Below are 20,168 nucleotides of genomic sequence, written 5' to 3' on the forward strand. Positions count from 1 at the left end.
ATACATAGTTCGCCACATAGCATCATTCAACAAAGAGGACATTTATTCGCGAGTTGTGTCTCCAGTACCGTGTAGGTGTCTCTCTTTTAATAATTGTGGAGAGTTGTCATCCGTGGCCGTTAGATGCCACGGCAAACGGCGAAGCCGAGGAAAGCTAATTCATCTGCTTAAACTCATCCATCAATGTCTCATGCGTGTACAGGCATCGGGCCACTCCCGGGCACTGGTTGTACAACAGGGGTTCTTTGCCAACATTGATCCCCCAGACAAAACAAAATGTTAAATAAATCACTGCCGGCCTTGAATCCTTTGTACGTTGGGTGCAGGGAGTGACGCGAAAGAGCCAGGTACAGAAAGATAAAGATTGGTAAAACACATCGATTAGACTTTATTCCGTGAATTAATTTATTTCACTGTGTTGAACTGAATTAATCCAGTTGAACACCCGCGGATAGAAAGGAATTCACCGAGTGTGGGTGTCGGAAATGTGTACTAGCCACATAACAGGGAGGGAAACAGCGGCCGAAGAATTACAAAAACACCCTACAGTGGGGTTTGGGAGAGAGTGGGTGCATGGAGGTTGGGGGGGGGGGGGGGGGGGGGGGGGCTTAAGTGGAATGAATTTCTGGAGAAAGAAAACGAAGGTAGCAACATTCTGCCAGGCTAGCGGCGGGAGAGAGAAATCAGGACCAATGTTGTCAGGATACCGAGAAATGTTTAGTTTGGGATTAGAGCGGGGTCGGGATGGGAGCAGCCCTATGGCAGATCTATGGCCACAGCGAATCCCAATACAATGATGGCGATGAGACGGCGGCGTCAGAGGAAAACCTCTGAGGGGGTTTGTCAGGTGCTGGACAGCGCTGCGCGGTTCCTATGGATTTCTGCACACGCACACATCACACGGACACAGGTCGCATGGCAGCTTCTCCGCTTGCTCTGCTTCCACGCGTTGTGCAGCCGAGGGCTGACCCGCCTCGAACGATACCCTCCGATCCAGAGTGTGTGAGGGTCCACCACTCTGCGCCGGAGCTGTCAATGCTCGCCCTTCCGCGTGACAGAAGGACAGCGCTGCTTTCTGTCCGAGCACGTCTTGCCTTTTGACAAAACCGCGTCCCTTACACATTCACGACCTTCCCAAAACTAGGAGCCATCTGACAGGCTGACACTGTCTGGACTCCCTTCCCTTGCGTGGATTGAACTCACCGTGCTCACATACTGATTGATCTAACCTTCATTCATTCATTCATGGGGTGGATTAATAAAATGCAGAGAGCGGCAGCCGCCACTGCTCGTCGTTACCACCGTTAGTTCCAGAGGTCCAGACACTCTGCCCATTTCTCGAGGTCAGGGGCAATCCGGAACGATGCAACAATATTTACAATGTCGAATCATGCAATTCCATCCTGTTATAATTCGTGTCGTTTTTAATTCAATGTTTTTGACAGGTACACATTCCAGCGAGGACTTTACAGTGCAGCAAAAACAATGCAATAAATTGTGATCTTTTGCAACACTCCGAATGACTGGCTTATGTTCTTACGCGCGAAAGCAAGGGCGACCAATAACATCAATCCCGGAAAATAAGCATCAACAAAATACTCTACTGCCACATAACTTGAATTGTGTCTAATAATATGAGCAGCAGATTGTCTCCCTTCGTTTCCTTAATTTGCTTCATCTAAAAGTAATTCACTCAACATCTTGTCGCCCCTGGCACCCCAGTTGAAGCCGCCCTGGTTTCATATTTTAGACATTGATATCAAAACAAATTATTACAGGCTCCCCGTCGCTACCCCACAGCAGATTAAAACCCAAACAATATTTTAGATTTGATAAAGTACATACAATTAGCACATACACTGAGGGGGGGGGGGGGGGGGGGGGGATGAACTCGTTCCGTTTTGCTTCCCATAAAACATTAAAAGGCAGTTACTTTCTCGTTATGCACCTGTACCAAATGTGCATTTTGCAGCTAAATTTATTCGGGTTATATTTAACTAAAGTTGTTCAACCTAGGTCACACACAAACCATGTTAAGATCCCGCTGCCAGGGGAAAATAAATAGCAGACAGGCAAAACTCGGTTCACTGCCACATGAAATCCTCACAAGCTGAAAACTACATGTCAAGCTCAACTGCTTCTGAAGGCGCAAACACGCATAATTAAGGCATTCGCACAAAAGATTTTAAGAAGGAACAACAGCAGGGAGCTTTGGGGACAATTCAAATTGTTACAACACTCCAGTGGCTCTTAGTGACTGAGGCGTTTGTGTGGCACACATACTTCTACACTAACTACCATTTAAATGAAAGCTTTGAATGCATAAAATGATTTAAAGGCAAAACTTTGTTTCATTCAAGTTTACAAACAGGGTAAATGTTGTGCCAATATTAAAGCACGACACGCACACACTACGCGCCAAAAACACTGAAGGAAACCTGTCACTTACCTGACTGCGAAATTATTCCCCGCACCTTCAGTGTTGCACACAACAAACTCGCAAAGAGTAGCGTCGCCAAATTCATTTTCTCTCAGATTTGTTTTTTTTCTTCTTGCAGTTGGTTATGTCAAGTCAGTGCTGCATAAAATTATATGACTACCAACTGTATCCTCGAAAAGTGAGCATCAACTTTTTTGTCTCTGTTTTCTCTTTCTGTTCCCTCTCGCTTGGTGTTTTGTTTGCAAGACTTTCGCAAGTTGCAGATTGGTGGCTGCGCTGGGCGTTTGCTGGGTCTCTCACTCTCTCTCCTCTGCTTACTCTCTCTCTCTTTCACATTCTCTCTCACATTCTCTCTCTCTCTCTCTTTTCCCCCAGTGCAGCGCTCGCCCGAGCTGCTGGATCGGCTGCTCCCGACATGCACAACCATTGACAAACTCGCCTCCCGAAGCCCTCCCGCCCGCCCCTCTCTCACGCTCATTGGCTGCCCTCCCGCCCAGGCACCTGCCATGCCTCCGCCGATTGGCTCTGCCGCCAACTCAACACCCCCGAGACACCGGCAGTGCATCTCGGGAGTTGTAGTTCCGATTTACACCCTGCGCCCCATCCTTCATCTATGAGCTACTTGTTTGTTGTCAGTCTATAGTAAATTTGGTGTCCATGGGTGTGCGTCTGATACGTAACCTCAGACATGGTAAGGCGGCAGCTACACAGTATGTTTCGGACAGACACTCTACTTATTGTTCCATGCAGTGTAACAAGTGTGATACACCGAAGTATTTACCGAAACACTTCGGTGTACACACTGATGAAACTTCAACTCTCTGTTTAATTTTAACTATAAAGTGTCTGATAAGTGTCGGGCAGTTTACAATTTGGATCTTTCCATTAATTTCTAATTTGAATAGTTTATCTGCAATAAAACTAGAAATGTTTTCTATTTGAGCAAACCTTCTCAAATGAATTGTCTCTGCACAACACTATGCTCATCGTTACAACAGATGCATAGCTATAGTCTAGCTTTTACACTTGGATAGAGTTATTTTTATGTCGTTTAAATTGTACTATGTTTTCTTCAGATAAAATACTGCGATTTGCTTTGGTAGTTCATTTTCACATAGATAAACACAATCCTGCTGACAGCTACCTCTCTGGAACTAGATGTGACACTTGTCACTCTGGCACAGCTAGAGCTCTCACACTTTTGTATTTGCAAATTTATACACACTTATCTTTCAAATTCCTGCGCGAACAGGCACCATAACACACATAAACGATAGTTTGTAAACAGATGAAAAGTGAGTTTTATTGAGATGGGGTCCGCAGCTGACAAACTGTAACCTATCTAAATTCCAATTACCAGATTCATTTTCATGTGCAGATGCTCTATCAGCGCCACATGAATTTATAACGCATATGCTGCATATGAGATTTCATGTATTACTTTCAGAATAAATAAATCACAGTAACAAATTCATGCAGGGCGAATTTTACCCCGCCCCTCCGTTGTAAAATAATCGGCATCTACCACCGGATAAAATGTCATTTTAATCGTTTATTAAAATCTCAAACCGTACAACAATATTTCCAGTCCTTGCGTAATCTAGTCGCGTTTTGGACGAACGACTTTATTGCAAGCGAATTCCAGAGTTACATGGTTTGTTTTGCAATTAAGTGTGTGAGAATGCTGCTGGTTCCCAAGTTTCCCTATCGTCGGAGTTACACACACGGCTGAAAAGTGTTTCGTTTTTGTTAATTCAAATCGTTATCAGTTTAATCAACGGACAGAGGTCGGTTTTCTACCATTGAGTTTCTTTCGGCTGTTTTGTTAATCTGGCAGCGCTCTCTAGTGGTATCGGTCCAACGTGTTGTTGCAAAACTCATTGTAAACCATGCTTAATTCCGATTCTAAAAAATTACTCTAGTTGCTTTAATTTCCATTTTAATTTCTGACTTTTCTATTGGGCCTGTTTATCATTTCCATTTTAATTTCCAAATATGTTGTTTGTGTTGATTTCTCACAATTTCCCACCAATCTTCCATATTTCCAGAAATGTTGTTAATCTTTTACGAATCTGCCAGCATTTTATGTGATCTTAATTTCAACAAAATAATTTGTACATAAGATTTCTAGATTTAAAAAAAAAACAATAAAAAAGGCCTAGAAAATAATGCAATTTTAAGAAGGACGCGCTTCGTCCATTGCCTAGTCAAATCAAAAACGATTCGGTAGTTTATTCCAACAATGAATATAGATGTTATATTCCTTCATGAAAATAATGTTTCTTATAAAATTAAGATATTCTTGGCTTGAACATTAATTTATATTTAGCAGGTTTTAGTTTATCTCACGTAGTTTTTATTAGCTTTTCTGTCTTAATCCAGAATATGGAATGTTTTGAATTCCGGGAAGTAAATCCAAGGGCATTTTCCTGTTTTATTGGTATGTACCTACACAATGGAAAAACTACAACCACAGAATCAGAAACAGAGCTGTTATCTACTTGCCCTTAAACATCTTCAGTTTTAACTTCAATGGTTCTCATTTTTTGTCATTCGGATTGTTTATGGGATTGGGATCTGTTTTGGCCAGTTTCACTCAATTCCATTGATTTTGGAGGATTTGGGGTTTTTCTTCTGGCGAAATTCTGGCAACTTCCATTATCGAGTACAAAACTGCACCGGAGTTTATTTAAACAATTTCCCTAGAAGAAAGTAATCTGCACTCGGGAGAAGGTCAGAATATTCCTGGAATTTTATTGAAATTCACGTGAAATTAATATTACACATAATCTCCTAAAATAACATGGCATCTGGCCGCTCCGAGGCCGCGGCTTGGACCTCGGACAACATATCTCCATCCCTTTACTTTATGTTAGTCAAACTATTAATTTCTAGGAATTTCTTTTAGTGACATTCTCCTTCGTTGTAACCATTTAAACAACATTTCCATGATGCTCAAGTATGCAGGATTGCTCGTATCATCGAACGGCGAATTGGAAATTATATTCCAATTATTGTTTTGTTTCAAGTAATTTTGCAAGCTATTTCTGGTATTTTTAAATAACTTGCCTGAATTCCAAAGCGTTGTGTTTCTTGTCGGAGGAATTAAATTACCCCGAGTTGTTGATGGCACAGTGCTGGGATTGAGGGAGAGATCAATGGGGAACTTGTTCATTCATCTCAAAATGAGCCCGCAACAGGACGGACAATGCATCAACTATTCCAGGAGGGTGTGTTCGCGTGAAAGTCGACGATGAAAAGAAACGGCGAGTCTCTCACACCTTCATCATTGATCCCGAACTGCCTGTTCTGAATATAGGGTCTGCTTTTCGTCTTGCTGAATCCAGGTTTGTGGACTCCATTCATGCTTCTCCTCCCTTTATCTCTTCGATATCCTTGGCCGGGGGAGCTTGCAACGTGGAGGCGCTGAGGCACGCCTCAGCACAACCTTATGGGCCTGTCCCACAACCTGAGACTATCTTGGCGGTACACAAAATTGCTGGGGAAACTCAGCGGGTGCAGCAGCATCTATGGAGCATAGATGCTGCTGCACCCGCTGACTTTCCCCAGCAATGTTGTGTACCTTCGATATTCCAGCATCTGCAGTTCCCTTTTGAACACACTATCTTGGCGGTGATTGATTTCATCACTTCCTTGTGCATCCAGTGAATTCGTTAACGTTCAAGTCAGGTCGAGTTGATTGTCATATGCAGAAGCATGGTGATGTACAGATACATTAAAACATCTCTCTAGCCTTTTCATCTCTGGCCTTTGTCACCATCTCAACTCATATTCCAATCAGTCTGAAGAAGGGTCAAGACCCATCTGTCCATTTCCTCAGGACCTATGCTGGCTGACCTGACCAGTCCCTCCAGCACTTGGCTTTTTGCTCAAGGTTCCAGCATCTCTATCCCTCCCCCACCCAAGTCGAACTAGTTTCTTGTTTTCGCCCAACAAACTGTTAACAATGGTACACAAAATTGCTGGGGAAACTCAGCGGGTGCAGCAGCATCTATGGAGCGAAGGAAATAGGCGACGTTTCGGGCCGAAACCCTTCTTCAGACTGATGGGGGGTGGGGAAAGAAAGAAGGAAAAAGGGAGGAGGAGGAGGAGCCCGAGGGCGGGCGGATGGGAGGGTGGGAGGAGACAGCTAGAGGGTGAAGGAAGGGGAGGAGACAGCACGGGCTAGCCAAATTGGGAGAATTCAATGTTGATGCCATAAGGACGCAAGGACCCCAGACGGAATATGAGGTGCTGTTCCTCCAATTTCCGCTGTTGCTCACTCTGGCAATGGAGGAGACCCAGGACAGAGAGGTCGGATTGGGAATGGGAGGGGGGGTTGAAGTGCTGAGCCACCGGGAGGTCAGGTAGGTTATTGCAGACTGAGCGGAGGTGTTCGGCGAAACGGTCGCCCAACCTACGCTTGGTCTCACCGATGTAAATCAGCTGACATCTAGAGCAGCGGATGCAGTAGATGAGGTTGGAGGAGACTACACGTCTTCCCACCCTGCCCCCTGTAAAGACTCCATCCCCTACTCCCAATTCCTCCGCCTACGCCGCATCTGTTCCCAGGATGAGACATTTCATACCAGGGCATCGGAAATGTCCTCGTTCTTCAGGGAACGGGGATTCCCCTCCGCCACCATAGATGAGGCTCACACCAGGGTCTCATCCATACCCCGTAACACTGCTCTCTCTCCCCATCCCCGCACACGCAACAAGGGCAGAGTCCCTCTGGTCCTCACCTTTCACCCCACCAGCCGGCAAATACAACACATAATCCTCCGCCATTTCCGCCACCTCCAACGTGACCCCACCACTTGCCACATCTTCCCATCTCCCCCCATGTCTGCCTTCCGCAAAGACCGCTCCCTCCGCAACTCCCTCGTCAATTCTTCCCTTCCCTCCCGCACCACCCCCTCCCCGGGCACTTTCCGTTGCAACCGCAAGAAATGCAACACCTGTCCCTTCACCTCCCCCCTCGACTCCATTCAAGGTCCCAAGCAGTCGTTCCAGGTGCGACAAAGGTTCACCTGTATCTCCTCCAACCTCATCTACTGCATCCGCTGCTCTAGATGTCAGCTGATTTACATCGGTGAGACCAAGCGTAGGTTGGGCAACCGTTTCGCCGAACACCTCCGCTCAGTCCGCAATAACCTACCTGACCTCCCGGTGGCTCAGCACTTCAACTCCCCCTCCCATTCCCAATCCGACCTCTCTGTCCTGGGTCTCCTCCATTGCCAGAGTGAGCAACAGCGGAAATTGGAGGAACAGCACCTCATATTCCGTCTGGGGTCCTTGCGTCCTTATGGCATCAACATTGAATTCTCCCAATTTGGCTAGCCCGTGCTGTCTCCTCCCCTTCCTTCACCCTCTAGCTGTCTCCTCCCACCCTCCCATCCGCCCGCCCTCGGGCTCCTCCTCCTCCTCCCTTTTTCCTTCTTTCTTTCCCCACCCCCCATCAGTCTGAAGAAGGGTTTCGGCCCGAAACGTCGCCTATTTCCTTCGCTCCATAGATGCTGCTGCACCCGCTGAGTTTCCCCAGCAATTTTGTGTACCTTCGATATTCCAGCATCTGCAGTTCCCTTTTGAACAAACTGTTAACAATGGCCTGTTTCATTTGTCATTGTTACTTTTTTTGCATATCTTTCATTAATTGTTCTTTATCTCTGTCATTGTAACGGGTATAGCTTGGACCCAATAGCAGCACAGAATCAGGCAGGTATAGTTGGTAACAAACTTTATTATGATACTGTAACACAGAGTAGTAACACAGGAATGGGTACACTGTACTTACACAGAGGCTCAGGATTGAGCGAGGGTTCCGAAGAGGGGCAGGCAGGAGACGTAGTCGGGGTAGCGGAAGGTCTGGTAACCAGGAGATCCAACACACAATGCAAATAAACCAGCGAGGGACAGACGAAAGGAGAATCGAAGCCAGGCAGGAAGTCGGGAAATCACTGGAGAGTCTTGCATGAATGCTGAGAACAATCTGGCACTGTGTGCCCGGTGAGGAGAGTTTATATACCGGGTTAATAGGTGATCAGAGACAACTGAGTGCAACAGGTGAGGAGAGTTGGGCTGATGAGAGGGGAGTGGCAGGCAGGCAGACAGGTGAGGAGAAGGAGGGACCGGTGGAAAAGTACTGGGAGGTGAAGTGGATGAGAATGAGGAGAGGGCAGACTGTGACAGAACCCCCCCCCCCCCCCTCAAGGGACGGCTCCTGACGTCCCAAAACAAAAAAAGAAAAACAATAAATAAAATAAACCCAATCCCACGCAGAGTCGGGTGGGAGGAGGGGGACCGGAGGAGGGCTAATATTCGTCCGAGACATCCATGTCCACATCCTCCTCCATAGCATCAGAGGAAAGCTCCGTCTCGTCGTCACTGGGCGCCTCAGACGGAAGAGGGGACAGAGTCTCAGGGGCGGCGACCCCTCTAGGAGTGGCGGACTTGGACGGCTGGTTGAGAGGATGCCGGTGAAACTCCCTGATGAGGGAGGCGTCTAGGATGTGTCGAGCAGGAACCCAGGACCTCTCCTCTGGCCCGTAACCCTCCCAATTGACCAGGTATTGGAGACCCCTCCCGCGACGGTGGGAGCGCAGGAGGTGGTGCACCGTAAAGGCGGGGCCTCCGTCGATGAGACGAGGTGGAGGAGGAGGGACTGTGGGGACCAGGGAGCTTTCCCGGACTGGCTTTATTCTGGACACGTGGAACGTAGGATGGACCCGCATGGAACGAGGCAACTTGAGCCTCACAGCCGCTGGGTTGATGACCTTCTGGATCTCAAAGGGACCGATGAACTTGGGTGCCAACTTCTTGGACTCCACCCTCAAGGGAAGGTCCCGGGCCGACAGCCACACCTTCTGGCCCGCGAGGTAGGTGGGGGCCTGGGTGCGGTGACGGTTGGCAGCCGTGGCGTAACGGTCCACGGAGCAGGGAAGAGCCGCCCTGGCTTGGGTCCACGTCCTGCGGCAGCGACGAATGAAGGCCTGGACGGACGGGCAGGAAACCTCTTTCTCCAGCGCCGGGAACCGTGGAGGCTGGAACCCGTAGGCACACTGGAAAGGGGAGAGCCCAGTGGCCGAGCTTGTCAGGGTGTTGTGGGCGTACTCCACCCACAACAACTGCTGGGACCAGGAGGAGGGATGCTTGGACACCATACACCGCAGCGCCGTCTCCATCTCCTGATTCTTCCTTTCAGTTTGGCCGTTGGACTGGGGATGAAATCCGGACGTCAGACTCACGGTGGCCCCCACAAGCATGCAGAACTCCCTCCAGAACACAGAGGAAAACTGGGGTCCCCGGTCGGAGACCACATCGACGGGGAGACCATGGAGCCTGAAGACGTGGAGTAACATGAGCTCAGCAGTCTCCTTGGCTGACGGAAGCGTGGGCAGGGGCACGAAGTGAGCCATCTTGCTAAATCTATCGACCACGGTCAGGATGGTGGTGTGACCACTGGATGGGGGCAGGCCGGTAACGAAGTCCAGGGAGATGTGGGACCATGGTCGATGGGGTACAGGCAGTGGAAGCAGATGACCCGTAGGAGCTTGGTGTGAGACCTTGTGCTGGTTGCAAACGGGACAGGCGTTGACAAACTCCCGAGTGTCCTTCTCCAGCGATGCCCACCAGAACCTCCGTAGCACTATCTCCTTGGTCCGCTGAATGCCGGGATGACAGGCGAGTCGAGAGCTGTGGGCCCACTGAAGGACGTCGGACCGCAGGGCAGAAACCACAAACAGGCGATCAGGAGGGCATGCGTTGGGTCCCGGCTGGTTCTCCAAGGCCGCCTTGACCCTCTCCTCCACTTCCCAGGTGAGGGAGGCAACCCTGTGTGGGGACGGGAGGATGGTGTTGGGGCCAGAGGCAGGCTCCTCCTTCGCCAAGAACTGTTGAGAGAGGGCATCGGGCTTCACGTTGCGGGACCCAGGTCGGTAGGAGAGGGAGAAGTTGAACCGGGTGAAGAAGAGAGACCAGCGGGCCTGACGAGAGTTGAGCCTCTTGGCTGACTGGAGGTATTCAAGGTTCTTGTGGTCAGTCCAAACCAAGAAAGGCTGCTCGGTTCCCTCCAGCCAGTGACGCCATTCCTCCAACGCCAACTTAACCGCCAACAGTTCTCGGTTGCCAATGTCATAATTCCTCTCAGCAGGGGTCAGGCGTCGGGAGAAGAAGGCGCATGGATGGAGCTTCTGGTCCCCGGCAGCCCGCTGGTACAGAACAGCTCCCACCCCCACGTCGGAGGCGTCCACCTCCACCACGAACTGTCTCTCTGAGTCCGGAACTTGGAGGATGGGGGCCGATGTAAACCGTGTCTTGAGTGTCTGAAAAGCTTCGTCGGCCGCGGCAGACCACCGGAACGGAACCTTGGAGGAGGTGAGTGCCGTGAGGGGTGCGGCCACAGTACTGTAGCCACGGATGAACCGTCGGTAAAAATTGGCGAACTCCAGGAACCTTTGGAGCTGCTTGCGGGAGTCAGGAACAGGCCAGGTGGTGACAGCAGAGACCTTGGCAGGGTCCATCTTGATGTTCCCCTGGCCAACGATATATCCTAGGAAGGAGACTGACGGGGAGTGAAAGTCTGGTAGACGGCCGGGGCGTTGGTGAGGCCAAAGGGCATCACCAGGTATTCATAATGTCCCGTGGGAGTGTTGAAGGCGGTCTTCCACTCATCCTCCTCTTTGATGCGGACCAAGTGGTAGGCGTTGCGTAGATTCAACTTCGAAAAGATGGTGGCCCCCTCCAGGAGCTCGAAAGTAGAGGAGATGTGTGGGAGAGGGTAGCGATTCTTCATCGTGATGCCGTTGAGCCCCCGGTAATCTATGCAGGGACGCAGAGATTTGTCCTTCTTCTCCACGAAGAAGAACCCAGCCCCAGCAGGAGACGAGGAGGGACGGATGAGACCAGCAGCCAAGGAGTCGTTTATGTATTTCTCCATGGCACCTCTCTCAGGGGCGGACAGGGAGTAAAGGCGACCCCTAGGAGGAGCGGAACCAGGCAGGAGGTCTATGGCGCAGTCATAGGGCCAATGAGGAGGAAGGGAGGTGGCCTTAGACTTGCTAAAAACCTCCCCAAAGTCATGGTACTCGGCTGGGACCCCCGTCAGATCTGGAGCAGAACTGGAGCAGGTGGCCGGTTGAGGAGCTGAGGCTTGCTTCAGGCACACTTGGTGGCAGGAAGGGCTCCAACACAAGATGACCCCCGTCCTCCAGTCGATGTTGGGGTTGTGTCGCCGAAGCCAGGGGTAACCCAGGATGAGGGGAAGTAGGGGAGACTGCAGGATGTGGAACTGGATGGTCTCATGGTGATTACCAGACAGGAGCATGCGCACTGGGACCGTCTGGTGAGAAACAGTCCCCAGGAGATGGCCGCCGAGGGCGTTGGCGGGAACAGGTTCAGGCAGGGGAACACAACTGATGCCTAGCTGGCGGGCTAGTTCCTTGTCCATAAGATTAATGTCACAACCAGAGTCTATGAAGGTGGCGAGGGTGTGAGAACCATCAGACAACAGCAGACGGGCATGACAAAGAGGGCGTCGGGCAGAGGAAAGTTCAGAGGTTCGACTCACCAGTAATTCCTCCGCTACTGGTGAATCTGGCCTTTTACTGGACACTTGGAGATGTAATGACCCGCCAGGCCACAGTAGAGACAGAGGTTCCCCCGACGCCGACGTTCCCGTTCCTCGGGGGTGAGACTGGTGCGACCCACCTGCATGGGTTCGGGTTGCCTCGACGGTTGCCCCGACGAGGGTAGTCCAGTCTCTGGAGGAAAACGAGCTTGGGTGGATAGCTGGCGGTCCGCCTGTCCCTGTCGCCTCTCCCGACGTCTCGCCAGGATGCGTCGGTCCAGACGGGTCGTTAGCTCGATAAGCCCATCCAGAGAAGAAGGTAGGTCGTGGGACACCAACTCATCCTTGATATAGTCATTCAAGCCCAGCAAGAAAGCGTCACACTGGGCCGGGGCATTCCAATCACTCTGACGGGCCCTGGTGCGAAAGTCGATGGCGAAGTCAGCGATGCTCTGGTTCCCCTGGCTCAACCACAGACCTCCCGCAGCGTCTGGACCCATCGAAACCTCACCGAACACCTTGCGAAGCTCCGCGGCGAAGGCCTGGAAAGAGGAGCAAGCTGGCGTGCGTCGGTCCCATTCAGCCGTTCCCCACAGCCGAGCTCTGCCAGTCAGGTGATTAATGGTAAACGCCACTCTCGCCGCTTCCTGGGCGAAGGTGTAGGGCTGTAGGGTGAAGAGAATGGAACAGTTCGTGATGAATGGTTTGCAGCCCTCCGGGTCTCCAGCGTAGCGCTCCGGGGTTCCCACCCGGGGCTCAGGTGATGGTCCTGGCGGACCGGGAGCTGGTGCTGTCGGAGCCGGAGGCGAAGCATGGGGTGTAGCCTGGGCGAGGGTGGTCGTCAGCTGTTGGACCTGGGTAGCTAGTGCAACCAATGCTTGCTCCTGGTTTGACACAGCCTGTCGAACCTCGGAGTTGGAGGCAGTGAGCATAGCTTCGTGCTGCAGGAGCGTGTGCTCAATCCTCTCGAAGCGGTTTAACGGAGATGTTGTGTGCGCTGAGTCCATTGTTGGCCAGATTGTACTGTAACGGGTATAGCTTGGACCCAATAGCAGCACAGAATCAGGCAGGTATAGTTGGTAACGAACTTTATTACGATACTGTAACACAGAGTAGTGACACAGGAATGGGTACACCGTACTCACACAGAGGCTCAGGATTGAGCGAGGGTTCCGAAGAGGGGCAGGCAGGAGACGTAGTCGGGGTAGCGGAAGGTCCGGTAACCAGGAGATCCAACACACGATGCAAACAAACCAGCGAGGGACAGACGAAAGGAGAATCAAAGCCAGGCAGGAAGTCGGGAAATCGCTGGAGAGTCTTGCATGAATGCTGAGAACAATCTGGCGCTGTGTGCCCGGTCAGGAGAGTCTATATACCGGGTTAATAGGTGATCAGAGACAACTGAGTGCAACAGGTGAGGAGAGTTGGGCTGATGAGAGGGGAGTGGCAGGCAGGCAGGTGAGGAGATGGAGGGACCGGTGGAAAAGTACTGGGAGGTGAAGTGGATGAGAATGAGGAGAGGGCAGACTGTGACAGTCATTGCCTGTATCTCTCATTTCCCTTTTCCATAACTAGTCTGAAGAAGGGTCTCAATCTGAAACATCACCCATTCCTACTCTCCAGAGATGCTGCCTGTCCCCCTGAGTTACTCCAGCTTTTTGTGTCTATCTTTGGTTTAAACCAACATCTGCAGTTCCTTCCTACATATTTCAGCTGCAGTCTCGTGTGTTTACAATGAAAATCGTGTTTGCAGCAGCATCGCAGGAACATAGACTCAGACAACACACAAAAATTCTACAAGACAGTGAAAAGAAAAAGGCTGCAAAAAACACGTTATTATTTGAAATCAGGTCCTTTGCAGTACAGGAGGTGGTCCATGGTGTTCTGCTGCAGAGGAAGGATTGGAATTGTGCAGGTTGATTCAAGAATCTGATAGTTATAGAAAAATAGCTATTCCTGAACCTTTTGTGGTGAGATTTCAAGCGTCCATCCCTCCTGTCCAATGATAGCAGCAATATTACCACCTGCAGTTTGTTTCTAAATCACAGTCATTAAAATCCTCATAATATCACCATTGGTGATGGAACATATGGCCCTCATCATACCGTGAACTGGGGCAATTCAAGAAATAGATTCACTTAGCATTTTAAGATAACAATGAAGGCAAATGTGTTTGAATCACCTTGAAACTGCAGCCTCATCCAGCCTAGGATGGACACCCTGTGACACTCGACACAAGTGTGCTATTGATCAAACCACAGATTACATTTAATCAACATTAGGAATATGTTCTAACCTACCTCATAGATGCCTAAATAAATAAATGTTTACAGCCACTGGCTAAAAAAAATATTTCATGTTAATTTTTATGGGAGTTTAAACGAGATAGAGATATAGAACCAATTAAGAATGAATCTCCAGATCTGAGGCCCTAGATAGTGAAGATATAATTGGCAAAATTTTTGAAATCCAATGTTGCAGGACTATGAGGGCAGTGGGTTGGGTGGTCACAATAGCTAGGATCAAGACAGTGAGGTTTTGGAGAGGTTCAGGACTGCAAAAGTTTTAAGATTGTTTTGAATGAGAAGGGTGGACTTTGAAGGTACTAAATTGGAGTACGGCAACTTACAACATTATTAGACAGGAGATCGGGAGCAGTTGTTATTGGGCAAGTCCACATCTGACATGTGGGGGTTACTTAAAGGCCTGTTGATCAAAGCTCAGCACAGGCCTGTTCCAGTAAGGAGCGGTGAGGATGGCAAAGTAAAGGAATCGGTTGACCAAAATTTGGTCAAAAAGAATAAAAGGAAGCACATGCTAGGTTTAAAAGGATGGAATTAGATTGGGTCTTTGAGGAATATAAATAAAGAAGGAAATAACTCAAACGGGAGATTAGAAGGGTCAAAAGGGGTCATGAAATGGCGTTGGAAATTCAGATTAAAGAAATTCCCAAAGCCTTTTATATCTACTTTAAAAACAAGACAGTAACCAGAATGAATGCAGTTCAGTTCAAGGATAAAGGGGCAATGTTTTGCTTGGTGTCAGGGGGCATATATGAGGTACTAAACCTCATATTGCCTTAGCTTATTAGTCTTCCCCACATTGATCTCACTATTTACGAGGTTTTTTCTAAGAAGTCTTAAGAAATCACACCACCTCTCCTGATTAATCCTTCGAGAGTTCAATAATTTCAGATCATAATTACTTCTCCCGCCAATTCAGAGAGCAGATAGAGGCAATCATGCAGCTATCTCCACCCTCACCTCCACTAGACCCTTCTTTGGTCTCTTTCCTTTCTCCCTCTTGCCCCATCATCTAATCACTCCTGCCCCTCTTCTCTCATATACCTTCTCTTTACTTTCCCTGCCCATCAGTCACTTTCCTGTTTCCATATTTGCTTGACGGAGAGTCGGTATGTCAAGGAGGACTCTCTCGAACTTCTACAGGTGCACAGTAGAGAGCATACTGACTGGCTGCATCGTGGCCTGGTTTGGCAACTTGAATGTCCAGGAGCGGAAAAGACTGCAGAAAGTTGTGACCACTGTCCAGTCCATCACCGACTCTGACCTCCCCACCATCAAAGGGATCTATCGCAGTCGCTGCCTCAGAAAGGGTGCCAGCATCATCAAACACCCACACCATCCTGGTCACACACTCACCTCTCCGTTGCCATCGGGAAGACAGTACAGGAGCCTGAAATCTGTAACATCCAGGTTCAGGAACAGCCTCTTCCCCACAGCCATCAGGCTATTAAACATAACATCAAATAAGCTCTGAACAACAACAGTCTCAGATTCAGATTCAGATTCAGATTCAATTTTAATTGTCATTGTCAGTGTACAGTACAGAGACAACGAAATGCATTTAGCATCTCCCTGGAAGAGCGACATAGCAAATGATTTGAATAAATAATAATAAGTGTCCGGGGGGGGGGGGGGGGGGGGAGGGGGGGAGAGTGATTGGCAGTCACCTGAGGTACATTGTTGAGTAGAGTGACAGCCTGCCGGGAAGAAGCTGTTCCTGGACCTGCTGGTTCGGCAACAGGAGAGACCTGTAGCGCCTCCCGGATGGTAGGAGGGTAAACAGTCCATGGTTGGGGTGAGAGCAGTCCTTGGCGATGCTGAGCGCCCTCCGCAGACAACGCTTGCTTTGGACAGACTCAATGGAGGGGAGCGAGGAACCGGTGATGCGTTGGGCAATTTTCACCACCCTCTGCAATGCCTTCCGGTCGGCAGACAGAGCAGTTGCCATACCATACTGTGATGCAGTTGGTAAGGATGCTCTCGATGGTGCAGCGGTAGAAGTTCACCAGGATCTGAGGAGACAGATGGACCTTCTTCAGTCTCCTCAGGAAGAAGAGACGCTGGTGAGCCTTCTTGATCAGAGTTGAGGTATTGTGGGTCCAAGAGAGGTCATCGGAGATGTTGACTCCCAGGAACCTGAAGCTAGAAACACGTTCCACCTCCTGTCCCGTTAATGTGGATGGGGGTGTGCGTGCCGCCCCTGGACTTCCTGAAGTCTACAATGAGCTCCTTGGTCTTCTTGGAGTTAAGGGCCAGGTTGTTGTCAGCGCACCATGCTGCTAAGTGCTGGACCTCCTCCCTGTAGGCCGACTCATCGTTGTTGCTGATGAGGCCAATCACCGTTGTATCATCTGCATACTTGATGATGGTGTTAGTACCATGTACAGGTGTGCAGTCATAGGTGAAGAGGGAGTAGAGGAGGGGGCTCAGCACACAGCCCTGTGGAACGCCGGTGTTCAGGGTGAGGGTTGAAGAGGTGTGCTTGTCTAACCTAACAGACTGGGGTCTGTTGGTTAGAAAGTCCAGTATCCAGTTGCAGAGGGAGGGGTCGATGCCCAGGTTACCGAGTTTGGTGATCAGTTTTGATGGTATAATGGTGTTGAATGCTGAGCTGTAATCGATGAACAGCATTCTTACGTAAGTGTCTCTGTTGTCGAGGTGGGAGAGGGCGGAGTGAAGTGCCGTTGAGATGGCATCCTCCGTACTCCTGTTCTTGCGGTAGGCAAACTGATAGGGATCCAGTGTGGGGGGTAGGCAGCTTTTGAGGTGTGCCAGGACCAGCCTCTCGAAGCACTTGGTGATGATGGGGGTAAGTGCAACTGGGCGGAAGTCGTTGAGGCTTGCCGCAGTGGAGTGTTTTGGCACTGGCACGATGGAGGTGGTTTTAAGGCACGTGGGGACAACTGCTTGGGCAAGTGACAGGTTGAAGATGTCAGTCCAGACGTCTGTCACTGCGCAGCACAGGCCCTGAGCACGCGCCCGGGGATGCCGTCAGGGCCAGCAGCTTTACGTGCATTAGTCCTACTCAGTGCCACGTATACATCGTAGGGGGTGAGTGTGAGGGGTTGGTGATCGGCAGGTAGCATAGCCTTGATGGCTGTCTCTAGATTGTCCCTGTCGAAGCGGCCATAGAAGTGATTAAGCTCCTCAAGGAAGGAGGCGTCGCTGGATGTGGGGGTGGTGTTGGAGGGTCTGTAGTCCGTGATGGCCTGGATGCCTTGCCACATGCGTCGGGGGTCGGAGTTGTTGTTGAAGTGCTCCTCAATCCTGAGCTTATGGCAGTGCTTGGCCTTCTTGATGCCCCTCTTCAGGTTAGCCCTGGTTGAACTGTAGGCTCGAGCATCGCCTGACCTGAAAGCGGTGTCCCGTGCTTTCAGCAGTAGCCTGACCTCGCTGTTCATCCATGGCTTCTGATTCGGGAATATGGTCACCTGTTTGAGGGAGGTGACACTATTGATGGTGGAGTTTATAAAGTCCAGAGCAGAGGATGTGTAGGAATCAATGTCCGTGTGGGAGTCAAGGGTGGCCTGGGCTGCAAACGCCTTCCAGTCAGTGTTTCCAAAACACTGCTGAAGTGTGAAGTCCGCTTCCTCTGACCAGACTTTAACTGTCCTCACAGTTGGTTTAACCCGTCTGATGAGTGGGAAGTACTTAGGGAGCAGGAACAATGAGACGTGATCAGACTGACCAAGGTGGGGGAGGGGGGTGGCTTTGTAAGCTTCAGCCATGTTGGTGTAGACTTTGTCCAGTGTCTTGTCTACTCTAGTGGGGAAGGAGACATGTCTATATTACATGTCAATAGTCTATTATTACTATTGCATTTTATCTGTTTATTCATTGTGTATATATATATGATCTATGGTCTATAGACACACTGAACTTCTATCTCCCGTTCTGTATTATGTTTACATATTCTGTTGTGCTGCAGCATGTAAGAATTCCATTGTCCTCTCTGGGACACATGACGATAAAACTCTCTTGACTCTTGACTAACTTGAAATAGTTTCTCTTTCCAGTAAGACTGCTTGACCTGTTGAGTTGCCCCTACATACCATATTTGTATGAGAGATTATTCTCTGTTTCCCTTTCCACATATGCTGCCTCACCTGAACTTTTCCAACACTCTTTGCCTTTATTTCACATTAAACTATGTTTTTCCCCCTCACTGAAGTGGTCTGACCTGCTGAGTATTCCCAGCATTTTCTGTTTTTATTTCAGATTTCCACTGCTAGCATTATTTTGCTCTTGCTTTAGTGCAAGCAAGTTACTGTCAGCTGCAACTAAATCCTATATCAACAAAAGAGAGACAAATAACCACTGCCTAACAGTTTGAACTTCAGTATTTTATGCATACAAATTACAGGTATTAATCATTCATTGACTGAAGAAAAGCTTCCTGACATAATTCTTAGTTTTGATATCATCAGTTTTTATCCATGTTCCCTTATTTGCAGTTTAATTTTCTCGAACGCTTGTATATATATACCTTTCTATCCTTCCTGGCCTCCAGAAGGATATTGAAATTAAATCATCAAAAATCATCTTCACCATGAATACCAGCTTTGGTTGCAATCACTACCCTCGGAAGGAAACTATGTTTAAAATTTCAATTGTTTATGAAAGTATTTTTGCTTAAACATTTGGATATTGCCAGCTGTAAAATCTTCCTTGAACCAGTGCTTCAGAATGTAAATTTAAAATGTAATTAAAACATTCCTTAATTAATTAATACAGCTGGAAGTAGATTTACCTCACAGACATGTAAGTTTCTATTGTCTGGTAAACCACCTGCAAATAACCTTATATTATAAACTTGATCTAAAAAATTCTAGGCAGAACAATTCACATTGGTTTATATCAATCAGTTTCTTTTGTAAATTAAATGGCTAATTAAAGCTATCAATTAGTCCTTTTGCCTAAAAATATAACTGCTCATGTTCACGTCTATAAACGGATGTAATTAGCTGAAACATGTGGTGATTAATTTGATTGGGATATGGCCAATTTGTTTGGGGAGGGCCAACTTTTTAAACTGCTTGGGAAAGATCACAGGAGCTCAGTATTTGCCAGTCGTAACTGGTGTTTGAAATAACTGGATCTTTTCTACTACTTTACACTGATATATAGGATATTCTTTTGAAAATTGCCCATGCAATGCAGAGGAATTCCTGCACTTTCAGTTCTGGACCAAGGGAAAGATGAGAAAAGTGATTAGATGATGAAAATCAAACTCCTCATTAAAATCAGTGGCAATATAGCAGCCCATCGAAATAACACACGTGTAAATTGTTTCTCTTTGTATGAAGATGCTTTGAATTGCTTCTGCAATTCTCATCGAATGAGGTACCAGCTGGACCAGGCTTAATAATGATATGAGGGTTGGGTAAATGGCCATGAGGGAACTACAGTAACTGTAAAAAAGGAAAATAAGACTATTTATACAAGGCTTTTCAGAATGTTCCAAACCACTTTACAGTCAATAAACTTTCCTTCTGAAGTGTAGTTACTGTTGTAATGCAAGAGATACATCTGCCTATTTGAAAATACCAAGGGCACATAAGCAACAAAAAAAAATAAAAAAAATATATATATATATATTTTGTTTTGTAGCATTGGCCTATGTCATCCTGGATGAAATTTGATGTTCTGTAATGGTGGCATGGGATATTTTTATTGAACCTGCGATGGCATACGGGGTTTGCGATGAATATCTCATTCAGAACAAGGTGCCATTTATTCCAACTGTTTACAATTGCAGAATGAACTTCACAATTCAAACACAAAGGCTTAATGCTTAAACATGTACATCATGAATTGTCTAGTTATGACAATTGCCTAGTTAAGATAATTCTGTAAT

At 48.3% G+C, this 20,168-nt stretch overlaps 1 protein-coding gene across 6 annotated transcripts in view; it reads right to left on the bottom strand.

Annotated features, from left to right (window-relative positions):
• Positions 1–2,865, bottom strand: part of erbb4 (erb-b2 receptor tyrosine kinase 4) — a 798,196-nt gene extending 795,331 nt beyond the window's left edge. For all 6 annotated transcript variants that reach the window (XM_033024309.1, XM_033024312.1, XM_033024311.1 and 3 more), the window contains exon 1: positions 2,450–2,865. In XM_033024309.1, coding sequence (XP_032880200.1) covers positions 2,450–2,525 — 76 coding nt within the window. In that variant the 5' untranslated portion in view covers positions 2,526–2,865. The remainder of the gene's footprint in view (positions 1–2,449) is intronic.
• Positions 2,866–20,168: the final 17,303 nt, after the last annotated feature.

The sequence above is a fragment of the Amblyraja radiata genome, chromosome 7 (assembly GCF_010909765.2).
Source record: "Amblyraja radiata isolate CabotCenter1 chromosome 7, sAmbRad1.1.pri, whole genome shotgun sequence".
Taxonomy (NCBI): Eukaryota; Metazoa; Chordata; class Chondrichthyes; order Rajiformes; family Rajidae; genus Amblyraja; species Amblyraja radiata.